The sequence below is a fragment of the Barbatula barbatula genome (assembly GCF_947034865.1).
Source record: "Barbatula barbatula genome assembly, chromosome: 7".
Classification (NCBI taxonomy): domain Eukaryota; kingdom Metazoa; phylum Chordata; class Actinopteri; order Cypriniformes; family Nemacheilidae; genus Barbatula; species Barbatula barbatula.
This window is the reverse complement of record NC_136770.1, coordinates 8,812,283-8,832,655: the sequence shown is the minus strand read 5'-3', so window position 1 is coordinate 8,832,655 and position 20,373 is coordinate 8,812,283. Positions and strand designations below refer to the sequence as shown.

General features: G+C 40.1%; 1 protein-coding gene across 1 annotated transcript; it reads right to left on the bottom strand.

The window, feature by feature from the left end:
- Positions 1-1,037: 1,037 nt before the first annotated feature.
- On the bottom strand, positions 1,038-20,031 carry espnla (espin like a; the record flags this gene model as incomplete). Its single annotated transcript, XM_079459780.1, has 10 exons — positions 1,038-2,892; positions 3,040-3,204; positions 5,614-5,759; positions 5,996-6,143; positions 6,554-6,694; positions 14,225-14,356; positions 14,470-14,652; positions 14,787-14,973; positions 15,428-15,618; positions 19,738-20,031. 10 exons carry the CDS (start codon positions 20,029-20,031, stop codon positions 1,405-1,407), a joined length of 3,075 nt encoding a protein of 1,024 aa, XP_079315906.1. The 3' UTR covers positions 1,038-1,404.
- Positions 20,032-20,373: the final 342 nt, after the last annotated feature.

Here is a 20,373-nt window from a genome sequence, read left to right as displayed (position 1 = left end):
CAAAAAACCACTAAAACAACACCCAACCAAACGTGCACCTCCTACCCAGCATGACATAGCTTTTTAATGCCGAAAGTGACACCTAGTGGTCGGGAGCATTTCTATTGTGATGTGACTTGATTCCGTTGTGTTTTGACTTGATTCTGTTGCGTTGTGGCTTCATTCCGTTGTGATGTAGCTTAATTTCATTGTGAACTTATATTTGCTTTTAAAATTTTGTTGTGTTTCACACTACTGGGCCACCGGTCATTATGAAACTATTTAAGCCATAATAATACATTTCATCTAATTATGAATACAATTTTAAAAAGTGCATTTCAAACTCATGACGAAGATCTGTCAAATGCTTTACTGATAAAATTGCAATAGAATACTAATATATTTGTAACACTTTATGGACGTTGCATTTGTTAACATTAGTTAACTATTAGATTACATGTCTGCATTTGTTAATCTTTATTTTCAGTATTTACTAATATTTTAAGAAACATTGAACAGGCACCGCAAACTAACATGAACAATTGTATTCGGCATTAACTAACAATAAACAAGATTAATAAATGCTTGTTCATTTCATGTTAATGCAGGGGTTCCCACATTTTTTATCTGAGAATGAAATAAAGGGAAAACACACACATTGGTTCCTTTTTAGTAGTTTTCTTATTATAAATTAATGCGTTTACTTGTAATTTTAAAAACAAATTATGGTAGGGCTGTATGATTATGTCAAAAAACTATATAAGTCCCCTTGAAATTGAAATGTTGATTTTTAATGTTGATTGGATTTTACATTTATGTACGTTTGAATCTTACTACACGCTTTAAACTCCCACTGTCAAAACAAGCATTATAAACGTGTAAACCAATAAACAAGTGTCATTGTTTGTCATTGGAGAAAAAAATATTTACTAATGCTATCAAACACATGATATTAAATAGTACAGAGGCCTCGAAAACAACTCAAGGGGCCCCATCTTCCTAAATCTGGACCTTACTTACTAATAATAAGCAACAAATTAACAGTTTATTGGGGGAAAAGTCGTACTTATTTGTTTGTTAATAGCGAGAACTGCCCACTAAACTGAAGTGTGACAATCTTTTTTGTGTAAAGAACAAACAGAGAGCAGGACCCACATGAGAACCCACAAGAGCCAGGCTTAAATATTATATTGTATAAAGGTCTAGTCCTAGTTTAAAATAATCCCTGTCCGGTAAACAGTTCAGTTTATGGTAGTATTCCATCTCGAAAAATCTTGAAAATCTTTAAGTTTAACTGCAAAAAGTATGCCTCCACAACTGTATAAATATTAGCCCCAATACTACGGAAAATCCAGTAAAAAGACAAAAAAATAAGATTGTAATGATGGTGAAGTCTGTATGCTTGTGTCCTCAAAAATCTTGTTGTCATTCCTCAAAATCAAATATCTCTGCCTCCTTTTCTTTCCAGAAAGCAAAACTACGGTCAATATATTTACATATCTCTTCATTGCTTAGACTAGAAAAATCTGCACTGTTTCTGGGGACATCACCCTCATCTGGAGTGGGTGTTTGAACAATGACTTTAGGTACAGGCCTAGTTTCTACCGTGGGTGTCTGTACTGAGTGTTCAAGCCCTGGTTGACCTGTTCCATCTCTAAAAAATGTCACTTTAATATCTTCAAAACCATCCTTCCATTCTCGGTTCCCAGCCTCAATGTCCTGAATTACAGCCTTGTGGAAATCCCGAATAGTCTCCCAGGTGAAGCGCCCCACATGGTCAAAAACTTCAAAGCACAATAGGTGTCTCATTTTCCTCTCATCTGGTGGCAAATCCAGCTCCAGTATGTGAAAGTAGCCAAGCATGAAGAGATCTAAAGTCAATTTGTCATAGCCAACAGGAGATCCTTCCACATGAGGCAAGAACTGCTCTGGTGAGTAAATGGCCTGTTGCCGGTTGAGTCTTCGGATCTGTCGTGATGGGACAAATGAGATCATGCTTCTCCAATTCCCAATCATCTTGTTGATAGCACTTCTCTGATTAAAGAAGTGTCCTAATTTTCCATTCTCCATGGTTGTCTTTTGAGGAACATCCAAGCTAGTCTTACGTTCACACTTGGTTTTCTTAGATATCTCAAGTGAATCAACGCTTTGCTTCCTCTGTGCATTTTGCACTGTTAAAGTATATGCTGATTTCTTCCAGTGACCAAGGAACAAGACCACTATGCGTTCCTTGCGCAGGGTTGTACTTTCCATTACATTGCTGATGTTAATATAGTCTATATCTGATTCATTCATACTTTTGTCAGCCTCGGGTCTTTGTACTTGAAGGACCTCATCCAATTGATTCTCTACTGGCACTTGCTCTTGTTTACAAAATGACTCTGTGCTCCACGAGCCTTCTAATGAGGAAGCATTCTGATTCTCAAAGTTGGACTTTAGATTCCTCACCGAGACGCCAAACTGGTGAATCTCATTTTCTATTTTTTCTCTCCTGCCTCTGTTGGGGGCTTGTCTCTCTGAAGCCTGGGAGAAGACATTCACAAGCTCAGTGTTTGGCATTTTGCAGTGAGCATGGTCTGTTAGGTTGGTCATAAGCAGAGACATACTCTTTACAATGCCTGATATACGGTTACACCAAACAGGCAAGGGAGTCGGTGTTGTGAGGTTTCTGTACTGAGTGCTGACAGTGATGTTGACTATGGGTGCTGGAAGATTGTTTCGAAGTTCTTCGGCCAGACGAGCAAGTTCCATTTCGTAGCCTTCTGAGTTTTTTTGCATGGACACATTCTCAATTTGTTTCTCCAGATAAATGAGGTCATTCTCTGTTAGAAGTTCTCCAAATGGACCCAGGATGGCATTGTGAGCCTGGGAATATCTCCAACTATCCATCTTTGCATATCTATTACCATTCTCCTGTTAAAGACACATTAAAAGATCATTCAATTATAGGCCATCCAGAAGAAAGTTTCTCTCAAACATAACATTACATATTACATAATATCAGATTTTATCTGAAAATATCAAACAGAAACAGAAGACATTTCCTGCTAGATTTCTCACCTTCATCCACTGAGTTTCCTGCTCAAATAAACGAGTTTGTAGCTGTCGTACCATCACCTGTCTCTTCCACTCTGCTATAGGTCTTCCCTTCTCATCATTTTTGGGTACCAAGTAATCAATATCAGACAAATTGGCCTCCTCTGTGGGTATCACCACCATTTTACTCTGAGAGAAAACAAGAGCATAATGTCACGAAATGGTTTTGACAGAACCCAGATGCAGGCAGACGAGGGGTTAAATATAAATGTTTATTAAATCAAACACCCGCAATGGGGAAAAACAAGAACAAAAACACACTAGAAAACAAACACTAGAAACAAAACACTTCACAAAACCGAAACAGGAAACAGGGTAGTCCAACAAGACGAGAAACAGGGGATACTACCGTGAGCGTTGATACAAACACCAACATCAGACAAAAGATAAAGACAATAGATAAAGACAATGCACCAACACTGAACAGAGAGAAACTGAGACCATATAAAGGGAGACACTAACGAGGAGTGATTACATGGGGAGAGTGGTGACAGCTGATGGGAATGAAACCCTAACGAGGTGAATTACAAAACAGACGATGGGAATGAAACCCTAATGAAATTACAGGAGATAGGAGGGTGGGGCTGAGAGACATAACAGGAAGACACGTGGCATTAAGTAACAACATAAAGCCACATGTCTCCACACATAACACAACAGAAACCCGAAAGACGTGGCAATGTCATGACTCTGCCCAGGGAGCTAGAAAGCTCGAGACAGGAAGGACAGAGTCCTAACATTAGTCCCGTCCTTCACCTCATTCCTCCAGCCGACTACCAGGAAATTGGCTCGGCAGAAGAGGAAGAGGCAACGGAGGGGGGCACGTAAACCAGCCCAGCCGGTTCTCCTGCCGGTTCTTCACCCGGTTTCACAGCCGGCCTTCCAGTGGGCGATCCAGCAGGCATCCGGTCCTGCCCTTCAGCAGGCATCCGGTCCTGCCCTTCAGCAGGCGGCCGGACCTGCCCTTCAGCAGGCGGCCGGACCTGCCCTTCCGCAGGCGTCAGGGCCTGCCTTCCCGCAGGCGTCAGGACCTGCATCTTTTCTGTCACGAAATGGTTTTGACAGAACCCAGATGCAGGCAGACGAGGGGTTAAATATAAATGTTTATTAAATCAAACACCCGCAATGGGGAAAAACAAGAACAAAAACACACTAGAAAACAAACACTAGAAACAAAACACTTCACAAAACCGAAACAGGAAACAGGGTAGTCCAACAAGACGAGAAACAGGGGATACTACCGTGAGCGTTGATACAAACACCAACATCAGACAAAAGATAAAGACAATAGATAAAGACAATGCACCAACACCGAACAGAGAGAAACTGAGACCATATAAAGGGAGACACTAACGAGGAGTGATTACATGGGGCGAGTGGTGACAGCTGATGGGAATGAAACCCTAACGAGGTGAATTACAAAACAGACGATGGGAATGAAACCCTAATGAAATTACAGGAGATAGGAGGGTGGGGCTGAGAGACATAACAGGAAGACACGTGGCATTAAGTAACAACATAAAGCCACATGTCTCCACACATAACACAACAGAAACCCGAAAGACGTGGCAATGTCATGACTCTGCCCAGGAGGCTAGAAAGCTTGAGACAGGAAGGACAGAGTCCTAACACATAATGCATTGAAAGGCAGTTCAAAATTTGCCATGCATCATTGGCTATTATGGCTATTCATTATAGAAAGTCTTGATTTTGGTTTTGAATGTACTAAAATAATTCACACTTGATTGTTAACAAAAACATTATGTTTCTAATTTATTTACATTATTGTTGTAACTCCTGTCTATTTAAAGCCTTTCCAAAGTGCTGAGTCTATGTAATTGGTCAAGCTGATTCAGTCTAATATGATTGGTCACCCACCCAGAGCATGTTTCATATGGATCTAATCCCTTACCGTAACTGTCAGGTTCAGCTTCAGCTTCCAGTATTTGAAATGTATAAGTATTTGTGTATTATAAAATCGATTTTATAGCCAATGATAATGTTTTCAAAGGCATTATTAGGGCATGTGATTATTAATGACTGTTATCTTTTCATAGAACTAGTGTAGCTGAATCTTTTTTACCATATCTAAAAGCAATTAACAAGCTTGACATTTTGAAAAAAGGGAGCCATCAGCTAGAAAATACCACTAAAGGAGCTAAACCAGACCTTGCTCCCTTCTTTGTGTACTGTATATGTCTTGAGCAGGAATTATTATGAGGAATATTGCCACTCTTGACTGTACAGAAGAAGTACACTGTAATTCTAATGAATTGCTCAATGTAGCTCTGTAAATGGGCTTTCTGTTATACAGTAGATAATAGTATAGTGAACTATATACTTTATAGTGAACTTTGACCTTTGAAATGTTTGTATGTCTTTGTTATGCTTGCACAGCAACATTAGAAAGTAAAATATTTGAAAAGCATAATGGACCCCTTTAACTTGAATGCATGCAACAGTGCTTTATATAAAATAAATGAAGTCAGTAAATAGACAAAGTTTTAATAAATGAATGTGTATGTTAGATTTTCTAACAGAAATTGTCAAATCTGCTGTCAATCCAGATCTCTTTAGCCTGGCAATAGATTTTACATCTCCCAGTTTCATTTCACCCATTAACAGTCTCCCTTTCTCTGGTACCGGCTTACTCGCAGGCATACTCGAGTTAAGGTTCTTCACCACTGCAATGACAGAACAAGATCAGAACAAAAACATTATTTGTTACTGTCATCTGTTTCTGATTATGTTCTGATCATATTCACATATGTTATGAGCTATTACTCAGTGAAGTGGAATTAAGCCATCAAGTGAAATTAAGAAAGGATGAGTAAATAATGATAGCAGCTCTTACAAAATTTTGTCAGGATTGCAGAACATACAAGTAACGTTGGCTATTACATAGTTACGGCTTTCTCACCCGTGGTGGCCATGTGAACATGCTGAAAAGTCTTCCCATGGGAAGTAAAGGATGAGGGCGAGTTGACTGGGGTGTTAGTGGGGGAAGGAAGAGATGACATAGGTGAAGAGGGGTAATGGGCTTGAGGTGAATCTTCTATGTCTGGATGCTGGTGGGGTTAAAGAAAATGGAAGTATGCGTAATCACTTACAGCAAAATGTTCTGCTTTAATGGATCATAATCGCCCTGCATTAAAACCTAGTAAGATATCGGTAATTTTAAAGTAACACTTCCACAAAAAAAGGCAATTTTTTCAATATATTATTTACTTTAAGAAAATACTATTGGCACATTTATTTCACACCTATACAGTATACCATATATTTAATGTCTCGGTTACGTATGTAACATCTGTGGAATGAGACGTTACATCGAACTGTCAGTTGGGGTGTGACTTGAGTACCTATCATCTTTTGACTAGTTTTGAAAAGGCCAATGAAATTATGCTTTTAAACAAAAACATACAGCATGTTTGTATGTGTGTACAATATGTATGACAAATACTTTTATAGGATTTACCTTAAGACTGTCCATGTTTTTGTGTGCACTGGTTATCTGTCTGTAATAATCTGGGCTGAGTTGCTGTGAGACAGCTGATTTCTCTCTTAGCTCTTCCTCTGTGGTGCAGTTCGTTTCCAGAGGCTGACAAACTGTGTTGAGCTGTAATAATAAGCATTTTTTTATTTAGCAGTTCTCACAGGTGCAACACACTCATTGCTGCACATCACTCGCTCATGGCAGGTAAGTCTCTCGGACAGCACAACCTGATCATCAGATTCCTAAGGGACGGCGGACAGTTAATCCCCCCGTCTGCACTCTGTACCCTCTTGGGATCTTGACCTATAATGTTCTAATGGCAATATAGTTCTGGCTAAACGGTTGCTAAGCTAATCTGTTTGGTTGCTATGGGCATGGCTTGGCAGATGCCAATTGATGATGTTCCGAGCTACAAGTAAAACGAACCAACCCCCATGTCTTTACAATGTACTGATGCAGTGATATAGGTCTTGTTAAACGGTTGCTAAAAGAATCTGTTTTGTTGCTAGGGTCGTGGCTTAATAGCCTCGTGAAGATGCTGAGAGGCTGATTGTTTGTAAAATGAGCCCACACCCTTTTCTCTACAACACTTTACTGCAAAGATATCCCTTTGCTTCGCAAGCACAACTTATACACTGCCCATCCCAAAAAGTCACGTAACACTTCAGTATAGGTGGCAATTCTCACTATTAACTATTTCTTAGTAGCATGCCTGTTATTGGCATATTGGCTGTTTATTAGTACTTATAAAGCACATATTATGCATGACCATATTCTACATCCGTAATCCTACCTAATACCTAAACCTAACAACTACCTTACTAACTAATAATAAGCAACAAATTAAGAGTTTGTTATGGAAAAATTTGTTGTTAATGGTTTGTTAATAGCGACAATTGCCCCTATACTGAAGTGTGACCAAAGACACACACTCTAATATTTTGTTGGACCGCCTTTAGCTTTGATTACAGCACGGTTTCGTCATGGCATCATTTCGATAAGCTTCTGTGATGTCACAACATATATTCCCATCCAGAGTTGCATTCATTTTTCACCAAGATTTTGTATTGATAATGGGAAAGTTGGACTGTTGCACAAAGTCTTGTCCAGCACATCCCAAAGATTCTCAATGGGGTTAAGGTGTGGACTCTGTGGTGGCCAATCCGTGCGTGAAAATTATGTCTCATGCTCCCTTAACCACTCTTTCACAATTTTAGCTTGATGAATCCTGGCATTGTCATATTGGAATATGCCTGTGCTATCAGGGAAGAAAAAAGGCCATTGATGGAATAACCTGCTCATTCAATATATTCAGGTATTCAGCTGACCTCTTAGGGCACACAATGTTGCTGAGCCTATACCTCCAATCCAATGGGAGGCTCTTAGCTATTTGCTTTGTCTTCCAAATATCTTTCTTTGTGTTAAGCAGAACAAAGACATTATACAGGTTTGAAACAACCTGAGGATGAGTAAATGATGACAGAATGTGTGAGTATAATTAAGTCGCTGCACTCAGAATTAAGAAATAAATTCTAAATGGGCAGTTTTCGAGCCTTAAAATTGAAATATTTAAATGTTATGAAATAAATACACTATATGCATTACAGACATAACATTTAAACATCTTAGAAACCTTAAATAATGATGTCATGAAAACATTTAAAAAATAATTATTGCGTAACCAGGATACACTGTAAGTTACACTGTAAAAATAAAGAAACTACAAAAACAGAAATATGTGATTATTTTAGAATTAACAAAGCATGTCAGAAATTTACAACTAATTAAACACACTATTGCTTAAACTATACACATCTAGCTTTACAAACACTTAAGACAAAAAGCACAAAGAGTTACTTACAAGCTACCGTTTTGGTTGGTATCCATGTATAGTCTTTGATCCCTGTGTGCCAATTGACAGTGACACAGAATCAGAACACCAAACCCACAGATGGGTTGAATCCATCCACACCATCCCAACAACTGGCTTTAGTCCAACAAACAATAAACAATAAACTCTGATAGGAGAGCGCAATTAATAATTCACACAGTGGATTGGATAGCTGCAATGTCACTAATGAAGGAACAAACCAATAGGTATGTGTAAACCGACAGCGACTTGGAAAGTGGAAGACTGTCCAAAAAGAAGCAGTAAACAGAAACACTAATGCCTTTTTCAGGCACCATTCTAAATTGGGGACGTGACCTTGCACGAATCCATACCAGTTGTGAGCCAATTCAAACACACCCACATACAAAACACTCCCCACACACACAATATGCCCACGTACTAACACACATATACACACACACAAATGTGCACACAGACGGATACACAGACACAGTCTAGTTTTAAGGATTACAGAAATGAAAAGGGTCCACTGAAACAACAAGAGTGTGAAACAAACACACACTGGTAGTGTGAGATCAGTAAGAGACTGTTTACCAGTTAGTTGAGCCAGAAGATTCAACAACATTATAAACATTAGGGCTGGGCAAGTTAACACATTATTGTCGCGTTAAGGCATTAATTAATTAACACCAACAATTACGTTTTTTAAAGTATTATTTTAATTTCTAAAGTTCGTTGCTCACTAGCTCTGAAACGTACAGACAAACCATGGGTCACACAGAAGGGGTGGGATGTTGATCGGAACTGGCTTGGGATCGGCGTCACAACGTGTCTCAACCAATGAGAATATTTGAGGTTGGCCTAAGACTGCTGAAGTGCGCACATAAACCAGGAACACCAGAACTGTATGGTGAAAGGTACTGAACTCTAATATTGACAAAATAAATATTTTCCAGACAGTAGAGCTGATAGAAGAAATCATTACGGACAAATAAACACAAAATTACATAAAAATTCTCATATTAGCTAGGGTCCGTGTAAAAGTAGTGCGTTTTATGAACGTTAACAGCTGGGAAATGAAACAGACGTGTTACAGTATATTAGATCTGTATATCTGTATAAATGACTCTTTAAGGGGCAGCAGCATGTAAAGATCTCTGTTTATAATGTTCATCAAACAACAAAGAACAGGCCAAAAACACTCATTCATATTAAAGGAATTGTGTTCTTTGGAACAGGTGCCAGAGCACAAGGTCCCTGTGCGTACACAACACATCACGCGAGCGTGCCAAGATAAGCCAGTCGTCGAGATAACTGAGTACTTGCATGCGTTGCTCCCTGAGGGGAGCTAAGGCAGCCTCCATGAATTTGGTAAAACCTGTGGAGACAGGGCCAGACTGATGGGCCGGACCCTGTACTGATACGCCCTTCCCTCGAAAGTGAACCGCAGTAACAGCCAGTGTCGAGGGAGAATAGAGAAGTGAAAGTACGCGTCCTTCAGGTCGATTGCCACAAACCAATCTTGGTGACGAACTGATCCCAGGATCCTGAATGGCAGCTTGTGCAGGTGCTTGTTCAGGAGGCGCAGATCCAAAGAGCCTACAAGCCTTGGACAGAAGCCTAGGTCGACCCCCCCAAGGTGGCAGCTGTCTGCGGGCACAGGTACCATGTGACCGCACACTAAACCCGGGGAAAGTCGACGTAGGCTTGGGCCTCCCCGCCCTCCAGGGAATCCACGGGACCTAGTGAGCTCCTCATGCACCTCCGGAAAAAAAGGCACCACTCTCCGCCCCCGAAACCCCTAGTGCTGCCACGAGCGCCTCAGGGAGGGCAAGTGTAACGGCCTTCAACCCGAGGCTCGGGCAAGCATGGCTAACATCTCAGTGTCTCATCTTGAGTTCGACCGCCCGGAGCTAAGAGAGATCTTCTGCATCTGATGCCAGAAGGTAGCTGTCCGATGCAATGACAGAAAGTTCGTCCTCACCCCTCTGTGAGGTCTGCCCGCTATGGGACGGTCTACCGCCGCCCATCGGGGACGAGTCAGGTGAGCGTGTCGGGGTATGGGTGGTCCACGAGCCAAAGCTGACGAAGCAACATCCTTAGGTACCCCCAAATCACCCTCGCTGCTCGCCAAAGCAGTCGACCTCGCCGAAGTGGCAGTTGAACTCGCCCAGGAAGCAGACAGAGTGGGGCAAAACATTCACCCGAACATCTGTTCTCAGAACATGCCAGATCAACGAAACCCGCCTCAGCATGCTTGCAAATGACTGTCTGACTCAGGGATGAGTCTGTCACACCCAATGAAACAGCTGGGAGACGTGCTCGCAGCCGTGAGAAATTTGCACTTTTAGGTCTGCAGCTCGATGCCGAAACGCCTGACCAGTGGCCGAAGACCAGTTTGCCATCGCACAGAGTCCCCCAACCTGTGTTGGAGGCATCTGTCGTGAACACCTTCCATCTGCATGTGGTGCTTAGGGGCACATCTTGCTTTAACCAAAAGGGATCCTCCTAAGGGGTTAGGGTGGTTACGCAGACTTGGTCCACACAAATGTGCATTTTCTGAAACACCTTCATGGGCCGTGAAGCTCCCAGTTTGAAAGAGGCCACGAGCTGCCGAACAGCCATAGCATGGTCCGTCGCGATTCAGGCCATCATACGGGTCGAATGGAAAACCATCCACAGGAACGAGATAAGTTGGGTGGGGGACAGAGCGCTCTTGGCAAGGTTGATCCTGAGCCCCAGGCATTCCAGATGGCTAATGAGGAGGGACCTTAGCTCGTCCTCTGACTTTGATAGAACAAGCCAGTCATCGAGCTAGTTCAGAATGCAGATTCCTGTCTGCCGGAGAGAGAATAGAGTCCATGCACTTTGTCCATGTCCATGCACTTTGTGAAAGTGCGGGGAGCCAGAGATAGTCCAAATGGAAGTACTAAGTATCGATATGCAACCCCTTCGTAGGCAAAGCTCAAGAATCGTCTGTGATGGGGGACTATCTGGATGTTGAAGTGTGCGTCCTTCAGATCCAGGGAGAAGAACCAGTCCTCTGGGCATATTTGCGAGAGGATCTGTTTCAGTGTAATCATTCTGAAGCGCCATTTAATAAGGAGAGAGCCGGTTCGGATCGTGTTACTGTTTGGCTGACCTTTTTCCTCACTACCTTTGCGGATACTGGCGCATGCTTGCCCAGCTTGAGTGAACTATTCTTTTGTTGTTTGTGCCATGTGCCAGGAGTACCCTGTCGCCCTGTGTGTTTATTGGATTCATTTTTGCAAATATTTTGAATAAACTCTGTTTCCCGAATTCATGCATCTGAGTCTTTCACATTTCCTGACAGCTATGCAGTACGAGTGAAGTATCGAAAGGGAACGTAAATTGGCGTAATGCTTGTACAAACTAGCAGCAAATTGATATGCCTCTCTAACTTAAATTAAGCTTAAACAGGACGAACTGCGTTCACGAATAGAGAATGTCCTTGGCAATGTTGATTTTGGACTTTATAGCTGTAAAACAATATTACACAAAGTCTAGTCACACCATGTCATGATCAGTTTAAATATATTACCTTATATTACAATAAATACTTTATGTTATATTTACATGTTTAGTCAGGCTTTTATGTCATTTTGATTTCTGTTTGTTGCTTAGACTGTACTGGCCTTTACTGATTTATTGCAAGGTTACATGAAGCCTCTTAAAAAAAATACATTTATGAATTAAAGTGCTATACAATGGTTTGTGCATCAGTGTGTTATGTTATGTTGCGAGCTGGGTTTTGTGGGCCACTCCTGCTGAAGAAGTCCAGGGCCACTTTTTCCTCATAATCCACCACTGCTGACTTGAGGTACATAAATGTTTAGAAACTATTTTAAAGATAACAATTACCTGTTTAGAATTGTGACTGTTATAAGCAAGAAGCCAATTACAAGGAAATGGGTGCAACCAGATTAATTTACTCAGAAGGACTGGATTGATACAGTGATATATTAATATTTTTACAATATAATTTCCCAATGGTACAAAAGTATCTTTAAATGTTATTTGACTAAAACTGTAATTAAAGTCATTCATTTTGATAATTACTTTCTGCAGCTATTGCCTATACTTGTTGACTGTTGTTGACCAATAAAAAAAAGCTAACCAACACTCTGTTCTTTAACTGATTTAATAGATCAAGTATCTGTTTCCAACATTAGAATGGTAAAAACCCTGAAACCAAACCCTGTGGATCCCATAACCAGCTCAGCCCCCGGCCCTTTACCTGAGCTTGGTTGCCGGTAAGAAGGTAACTGATACATCCCCAGCACGTAGAAAGACTGTAAGCAGCAGAATCTCATGCTTCAGCCACCTCCCTTCACTAATTAAATGTGTATTGTTGGGACAGGTACTGTCAACTTATATTTGGCTTCTGGTGGTGGCCCGAGCCTTTCACGTCAATATACTGTATGAGCAATAGAGTGTTAATTTATTTATGCGAATGTTGGAAAACAGCTTCTATTACTGCATTAGATCTATGGAAAAGTGTGACCAGGGTGATTGGAGATCAATTCCTTCAACCCCAGGGGTTTCTGTGATATACTTAAAATGTAATGAAATGTGTTCATTGAATTCTTTATTGGTTTTACCTTTGTATTAACACATCTTAACCTGTTAATATTGTCTTAAAATAAATTCAAATATTCACTTAGATCATATGACAATGCACATTCACAATAACAACATAGCCCATAGCTCATTGTTTTAAAGCACATTTCTTTCATTGGAATGAATATTCAGCTAGATTTATGATCACACATTTACAATAATTTGGTCACACTTTATTTCAAGGTCCGATTCTCTGTTTTAACAAATCATTAACAATGACTTTTGCCTCAGTAAACTACTAATTTGTTGCTTATTAACAGTTAGTAAGATATAGGTATAAGGTAGGATTAGGGAAGTTTGGTCATGTTGAATATGTGCTTCATAAGTAATAATAAGGGTCAGCTAAGCGTGTTGGGAAAATCAAGAAAAATCTAAATAGCAAAAACAGCTGCCAATTTGATTGCTTGTTTCAAACAGCTGCCAATTTGATTGCAACGGTTTCAAAACTATAATGAATGCAAAATTATGAACAATAGTAAATAATCTAAAGAATTTTCCACTGATCCACCAGCTTTTTGTTTTAAATAATGTTATTCCATGTTCTATGTGGTAATGACAGAACCAACTCCATTATCCATGTTCACCCTTGAAATATTCATGACTCAAATTGAGCAGCATCTTATTTAAAATGTGAAACAAGAAGGCTTAGAGGTGTTCTTGGAGGCTACTGAGATCATCTACGGCCTCTTCTCAGAAAGTGAAGCACTATATGCCACAGATTTTCTTGATCCTAATGAAAATGGGCATAGCATTCAAAACAAAACAGTCACATGATTTGACATCTCTCGAGTTTGAAAATAAGCCAACAAGAAACAAACCTGTGTGTCATTCAATTTCTAATTTCAAATTCAAAAAAGTGATAACTACAAAAATACAAATAACCACCAACAAAGTCCCAGGAAGCACAAATTATATTGACTAGATTGTATGTCACCTTGCTTCAGCTAAATGGGAAAAAAATTTCAGTAGACATTTTTCCGACTTCCTGCACACAAGGTACTGTTCAGAATGTGATTTGATCATCAATACATGCCAAATGATGCCCATTTCGCCACATGTGTAATTCTGCACTAGAAAGTTACCATAACGTTTAACTGACATTAACCAAATCAGTTAGATTGTTGTCATTTATCTTCTGCATGCTTACAAGAAAATCTTACATTTCTTTCCACAGAGCGTAGATATCGCGCACAATCAAAGCGTCCGTTGTATTCAGCCAGATCTGCAGCAGTAAAGCCATCTACATCCCTCTCTTTTGGGCTTATCTTGTGACTCAGGAGTATTTGGCAACACTAATAAATGAATATAAACAATATAATTTGAAACTGTAACTTTAATAAAACTATAATTTATTAGCACAATCCTTGTGACTGTAACACCACACAGATTTAAGTTCTAGGCCCACCTCTATCTCTCCATTTTCTGCTGCATCATGCAAAGGAGTGCCACCCCAATAATCCTTCTTGACCTCTGATCCCATCTGCAACAAGCACCCTAAGATCTGACGGTGCCCCCCACTAGCAGCAAAGTGCAAAGCGGTCGCCCCGTCATTATCTTGACTTGAAAGACTAATGTTTGTGAACTTTGCCTGTAATACACAAAACACAAAGAACTGCACACTTAATGCATGACTTCATTTCTATAATAGCAACATTTTCAAATTTTAGTAAGTTGAATATTTGGGTGTGTATGTCTATGCATGTATGCAGATGTATTACTCACCAGCCATACTACCAATGCATAGTGGCCCATATGAGCTGCGGCATGCAGTGGCATCATTCCATCTTGGGCTCTTAGATGCACATCAGCTCCACAATCTCTCACCAGGTACTCTGCTACATTTAGATGTCCTTCCTGGCAGGCCAGATACAGAGGACTAGCTCCCATGTTAGTCTGTCGATTAACACACCTGAAAAATAAATTTATAATGTCATTTTTTCACCTCACCGCTTAAGCCTATTCACTGCTCTGACCCGTTGTCACTGACCATGTCAACCTGTGTGGCTTGCAACTTGAGATTTAAGATATGATCTAATCATGGTTTTGACATGTTGTACAGGCATCTTGATACATAAAGTCTGGTCAGGAATACCACCTAAAGAACAATATAACCTCACCTGAGGGGGAACGCTATTGAGACCACATCCTGCCATAATACCTACACGGTCTCACCAGTGGGGAGATCTCATGGGAGTAATAGTGCAGGGCAACAACCAGGGATGCACAGAAACGGTGGAGTCCAACTCATTTATTTATACAGCACCCATAAAAACAACAATTGTTGACCAAGGTGCTGGACTGTTGTGTTTCACTGCCACAAGAAATTGTATCAACTCCATGTGTCTGTGCTTCTAAAACCTTACCCTGGAGCTTGACCAACGAGCAGTTTCAGGCAGGTGAGGTCACCTTTTGATGCAGCATAGTGAACAGGCAGAGCACCACATTTTGTTTCCACTTCTGCTATATCTCTGTAAATCAGCAGCCAGTGCACTGCCTCCACCCTGCCATAGCAGGCAGCAAGATGGAGCGAAGTAGCCCCTCCAGAGTCCTGATCCTAAATACACAAAACATTTTGTCTTTATTGAGCACAAGAGGAGAATATTTTTGCTCTAAATGCCGTAAACAATTTAAATTCAGTTTTAAGGTTCGGTGCATGCTAGTCTTCTTATTGATTGTCTGGAAGCTTTGGCCGATTTATTTGGTCAAGGCCCGCCCAAGAGGCCATGACTCCTTATGACTCACGTTTCAATTTGTGCCGCGTCATGTTTAGAGGCGTGAAAATGTCCCCACAGTAACAGTCCGATGTACATTCATAAACGATAACATTTTTATTGGGGTTTTTTAACTCTGACATATTCCAAAAAACTCATTAATTCTAAACTCATTAATTCTACATCCAACAGCCTTTACATGTAGGGGCTTGTTGAATTTTGTCAGATCAGTGACTTACCATTAATGTGAACATACACTGAACAACATTATTAACTCAACGCTTTTGTTTTTGGCCATTCTAAAATGTGCAGTTTTACTGTATTGGGGTTGAGACGGTTTCTGACAGTTTGTGCAGAAATTCTTTGGCTATGCAAACTGATTGTTGCAGCAGCTGTCTGGGTGGCTTGTCTCAGAGGATCTTGGTGGTAAAGATGCTGGATGTGGAGGTCCTGGGCTGGTGTGGTTATACGTTGTCTGCGGTTGTGAGTCTGAATTCTCTGAAACCCCCTTTGAGACAGCTTATGGTAGAGAAATTAACATTAAATTCATAGGCAACAGCTCTGGTGGACATTTCTACATTTCTTCATCATGCCAATTGAACCCTCCAATTGTTTTGAGTTAAACCATAATAACAAAAAATGCTAAACACACAAAATAACATGATAACATAATTAAATACATGACTCTTCAACAACCCTGGCTCACTCACCATTCCTACTCTGTACGGAACTCGTTTGCATAAGATATAGTACAATATCAAAAATATAAATTTTATGCTTAACCTCTGTACAGTTTACATCTCAAACCCTTTCCAAAAAGCTTTGGCATTGTTGACCATATAGTATATAAACATGACATAAATCTTTTAAACTATCATGCATGCATTCAAATATAGTTAAATTGTCGTCTTTTGTATTATGGCCTGGGGGTTAGAGCGTTGGGCTTGTGATCAGAAGGTTGCTGGTTCAAATCTCAGTGCCAGCAGGTCATGACTGAAGTGCCCTTGAGCAAGGCATCTTACCCCTGATTGCTCTGCAGTAATGTGCCACTGTAAAAAACTACTTGTAAGTCACTTTGGATAAAAGTGTCTGCCAAATGAATAAATGTAAATGTAAATAGCTCAGCCTACGTCACTCTGTTTGATGTTATCTTGACCTATCGAGCTGATACTGTGTGTAATTCACCAGTGCTTAGCACCGCCTCTGGCGGTCAGGAGGAATGAAACCGAATCTTCTAGGTTGACCTACAAATTAAGCTCATGATGTGGGTTCACCAACAAATTAAGCTCATGATGTGATTACTACTAGATCAATACTAAAACCGTGTTCAGCCTATTTAACACATTTATTAATAAATACAGTTTAAGATTATGTTGTAAAATGTTGTAAGTGGGAATTAAACCACAAATCATCACTGGCCTCCTACAACATTTAAAGTCCATAGCAAGATCACAGTTCTAAACAAACATTCAGTTTAAAAGAGGTCATTTGATAATGTCACCACAACAACATTTTATATTGTCCATTCTAAAATAAATATTCTGCTGGTGATACAGTTAAGGTTCTCCAATTGGCCAACACTGTGTTTAAATTAGTGATTAAATTAGTGTAGCCATCTTTATTTAATCAGACCAAGTAAGTTCATTAATAATTCAACGGCATAAAACGTTGACCTCACCTTGGCAAGCTCGTGCATAAAAAACGTTCTGATGAACTCCCGGCCAAAGCCACTGACTTGTAAAATTGTTATCACTTAAGTAAATGATAAGAAGGCACTTAAAGCATCTAATACAGTCTAATCATTTTTACAATAAAAATTTAATATTAATAATTTTTACAAATAATTGTAATAATAAAGAATCGTTATTTTAGTAGTATATTATAGTTTATATATTATAATACTTTATAATATTAATAATAAACATTTAATACAGCACAGCTGGCCATTAATTAGATTAAGAGGTAGTTCCGATTAACAGATCCTGGTTGCATTAGTGTGGGATTGAGCTGGGGTGAGGGTCTTGGAGGAGCGGTGCGGTCTGTACTCCCCAGGTAAAAAATAGCGTTAACAGTTAGATTGAGCCCCCTCTAATGCATGCTCATTAACATTGCATTGTCATGCATTTCATTCTGTCGAGCAGTTTTTTGTAGAAACAACATGCTGAATTAAATGCAAGGGGACTGTGTATGTACATAGAAAGTGCTCATTCTAAGGTAATAAAAATGCTTCATCATGTAAGGTCTTTATGCGCCTCAAAAGACATTTACGTATATTATATTGCATTTCTGTCAGTAGATCCTCCAAAAAGGACACAGTGGACCCTTTAGAGGCAGGGCTCATCGGATAAGCACTTTCAACAAGTTTCCATAATTTATAAGGGTCTTCAGGATATGTCTGTAACATATTTTGCATGAAAACACTCAATGGCTGTGTAAACAAATGCTTTTTTCCTTGTCAAAAAGAGCTATGCTAACAGCAACCTGTTCCATTTAGCATGTGAATACAACACACGTATAGTGTTGTCATGGCAACTGTTTAGCAAAATTATATTCTTGAACTCTTCCACAGTTAGTTTAGTAAACCTATCAAATAATTTTTCTTCATGCTAAAAAATCTTTCAAAGCAAACTAGTATAGCATACTAGTTATTGACTCACGTTGTGTGTGTATATTTGGCTACATTCCAGTGGAATGATTGCCTGTAGATCTCAGCGGAATTCCGTGGATTTTAGCGCTTGTCATTGACAAGTAAGTCATACATAAACAACTTGAGCGCATAACTATGATGTGCTGTTTGCCGTGAGAGATTTTATTAGCCTGAGGACTAATTATTTAAGACAATTAAAACAAAACTAACCGTGGTGTCTGCCCTGGTTCTTATTCATTAGCAAAACAAAAACGCTTAACGCTGACTATAAAGTCATGATTTAGGTCCTAATGTAATGTACAAATTGTTTTTGGATTAGGTTTACGGATAATCGCAAATTGCTTATATTCTATAGAGACGCCTGTCTGTCATCGTTTGAGCAGCCTGATCACAGCGTATATCATCAGGTAGGAGCAGCAGGTAATCTGCAGCAAAGTCGAAAGAAAAACGTGTTTTGCCAGAGACATGTAGGTGAGAATGTAAATCTCCACGCATTAAATATACCAAAGCAATAGTAGTTAAAACAGGTTTACTGTTACAATAAAAGCTTGTGATCTATATGGAATGCGCCCCACTGTTCAGATGCTTGTGACGCACGGATCAACTGCAAACTTTTTCTATCAAGGTGAAAGACCGTTCTAAATGTGATCTCTTTCCCTCTCTGCGAGTTCAGTGTGAAAATGCATTATCACATAGCCTATTTCTCTATTAAAATCACTGTGTAAGGCAAATTGTACAGTACAAGTGTTGTCTACCGCTAATGCCATTAGCCGCTAATTCGACATTCAAATGAGGCCACAAGGTGTCTGTACTGTACGTTTAAGATAAATAAATGTGTTTAAAATAAATAAAGTGTGTGCTGCTGGACAAGAAAGAGCCGCAGAAGAAATAGTCTAGGAGCATGCTAGAAAGTGAAGACTACATCTGTCAATCGAATCTCGAGAGATCCTTCTGCCATAAACAGAGCAGATTTACTTGACTGCATGTTTTATTCTTTGTACATGTATCTGGTTTTATACATATGATGTAGCCTGGAAGATAAATAATAATTTTTATCAGGATTAGAGATCGCATTCACTTATCAAAACTGTTTATACAACTATAAACAGCAATGAAATAGTTATGGCAAGTTTTTGCAGTTGTCTTTCAGAAACAACATTATAAATTAGCACACAAGTTTGGATTGTATTGTGCTGGGAAACAGACCTGAGAGAAGGATCATAATGTTTCACATAGTCTATGACATGTTTACTGGAGAGTAAACAATTTTTGTGTTAACCCTCACATGGCTCTGTGATCGCTTTAAAGCACTCACCTTTACATTGCATCCTGCAACCTGTACCAGCCACTGTAGTTCACGCGTGTGACCTGTAGCTGCAGCATCATGGACAGGTGTGGCCCCGTTAAGGGCCCTTGTGTCAGCTGCCAGGCCCAGCTCTGTCACCAGAAAGCAAAGGCAGTCCAGCTGACCGCAGCGTGCTGCATGGTGGACTAATCCCGCCCCCTGAGCGTCCGCAATGGTTACAGTAAGGCAGCCAGTTTCGGCTAGTTTCTTGAGGCCCTCTATATCTCCCTCCTGGACTGCAGTGATGGCCTTTTGGAGAACCATGTCTCTGCACCGGCTACCATTGACAGGATCTAGGAGACTGTCAAAGGCAACTTCCCCCACTGCACACACACACAGGGGAAGCCGACACCTAACCGTCTGCCAGCTGGCGGAGTTGGGTTAGCAGAGGAGAGGAGCAGGTCGGGGCCAGTGAGCTGTAAAGGTAATGAAAGACGTCACACTGCACCTGTGCTGATCATGGCCTAGCCATAGCCTTAGCACTGCCTTACCAATCATTAAAGGGTTGCCTTTGGTTGCAGAAACCCCAGTAATAAGAGAACTGGCCTCTGAAGACCTACTTAAACGTGTGTGACTGGTGTGCATGCATATGGCATATGATTAGAG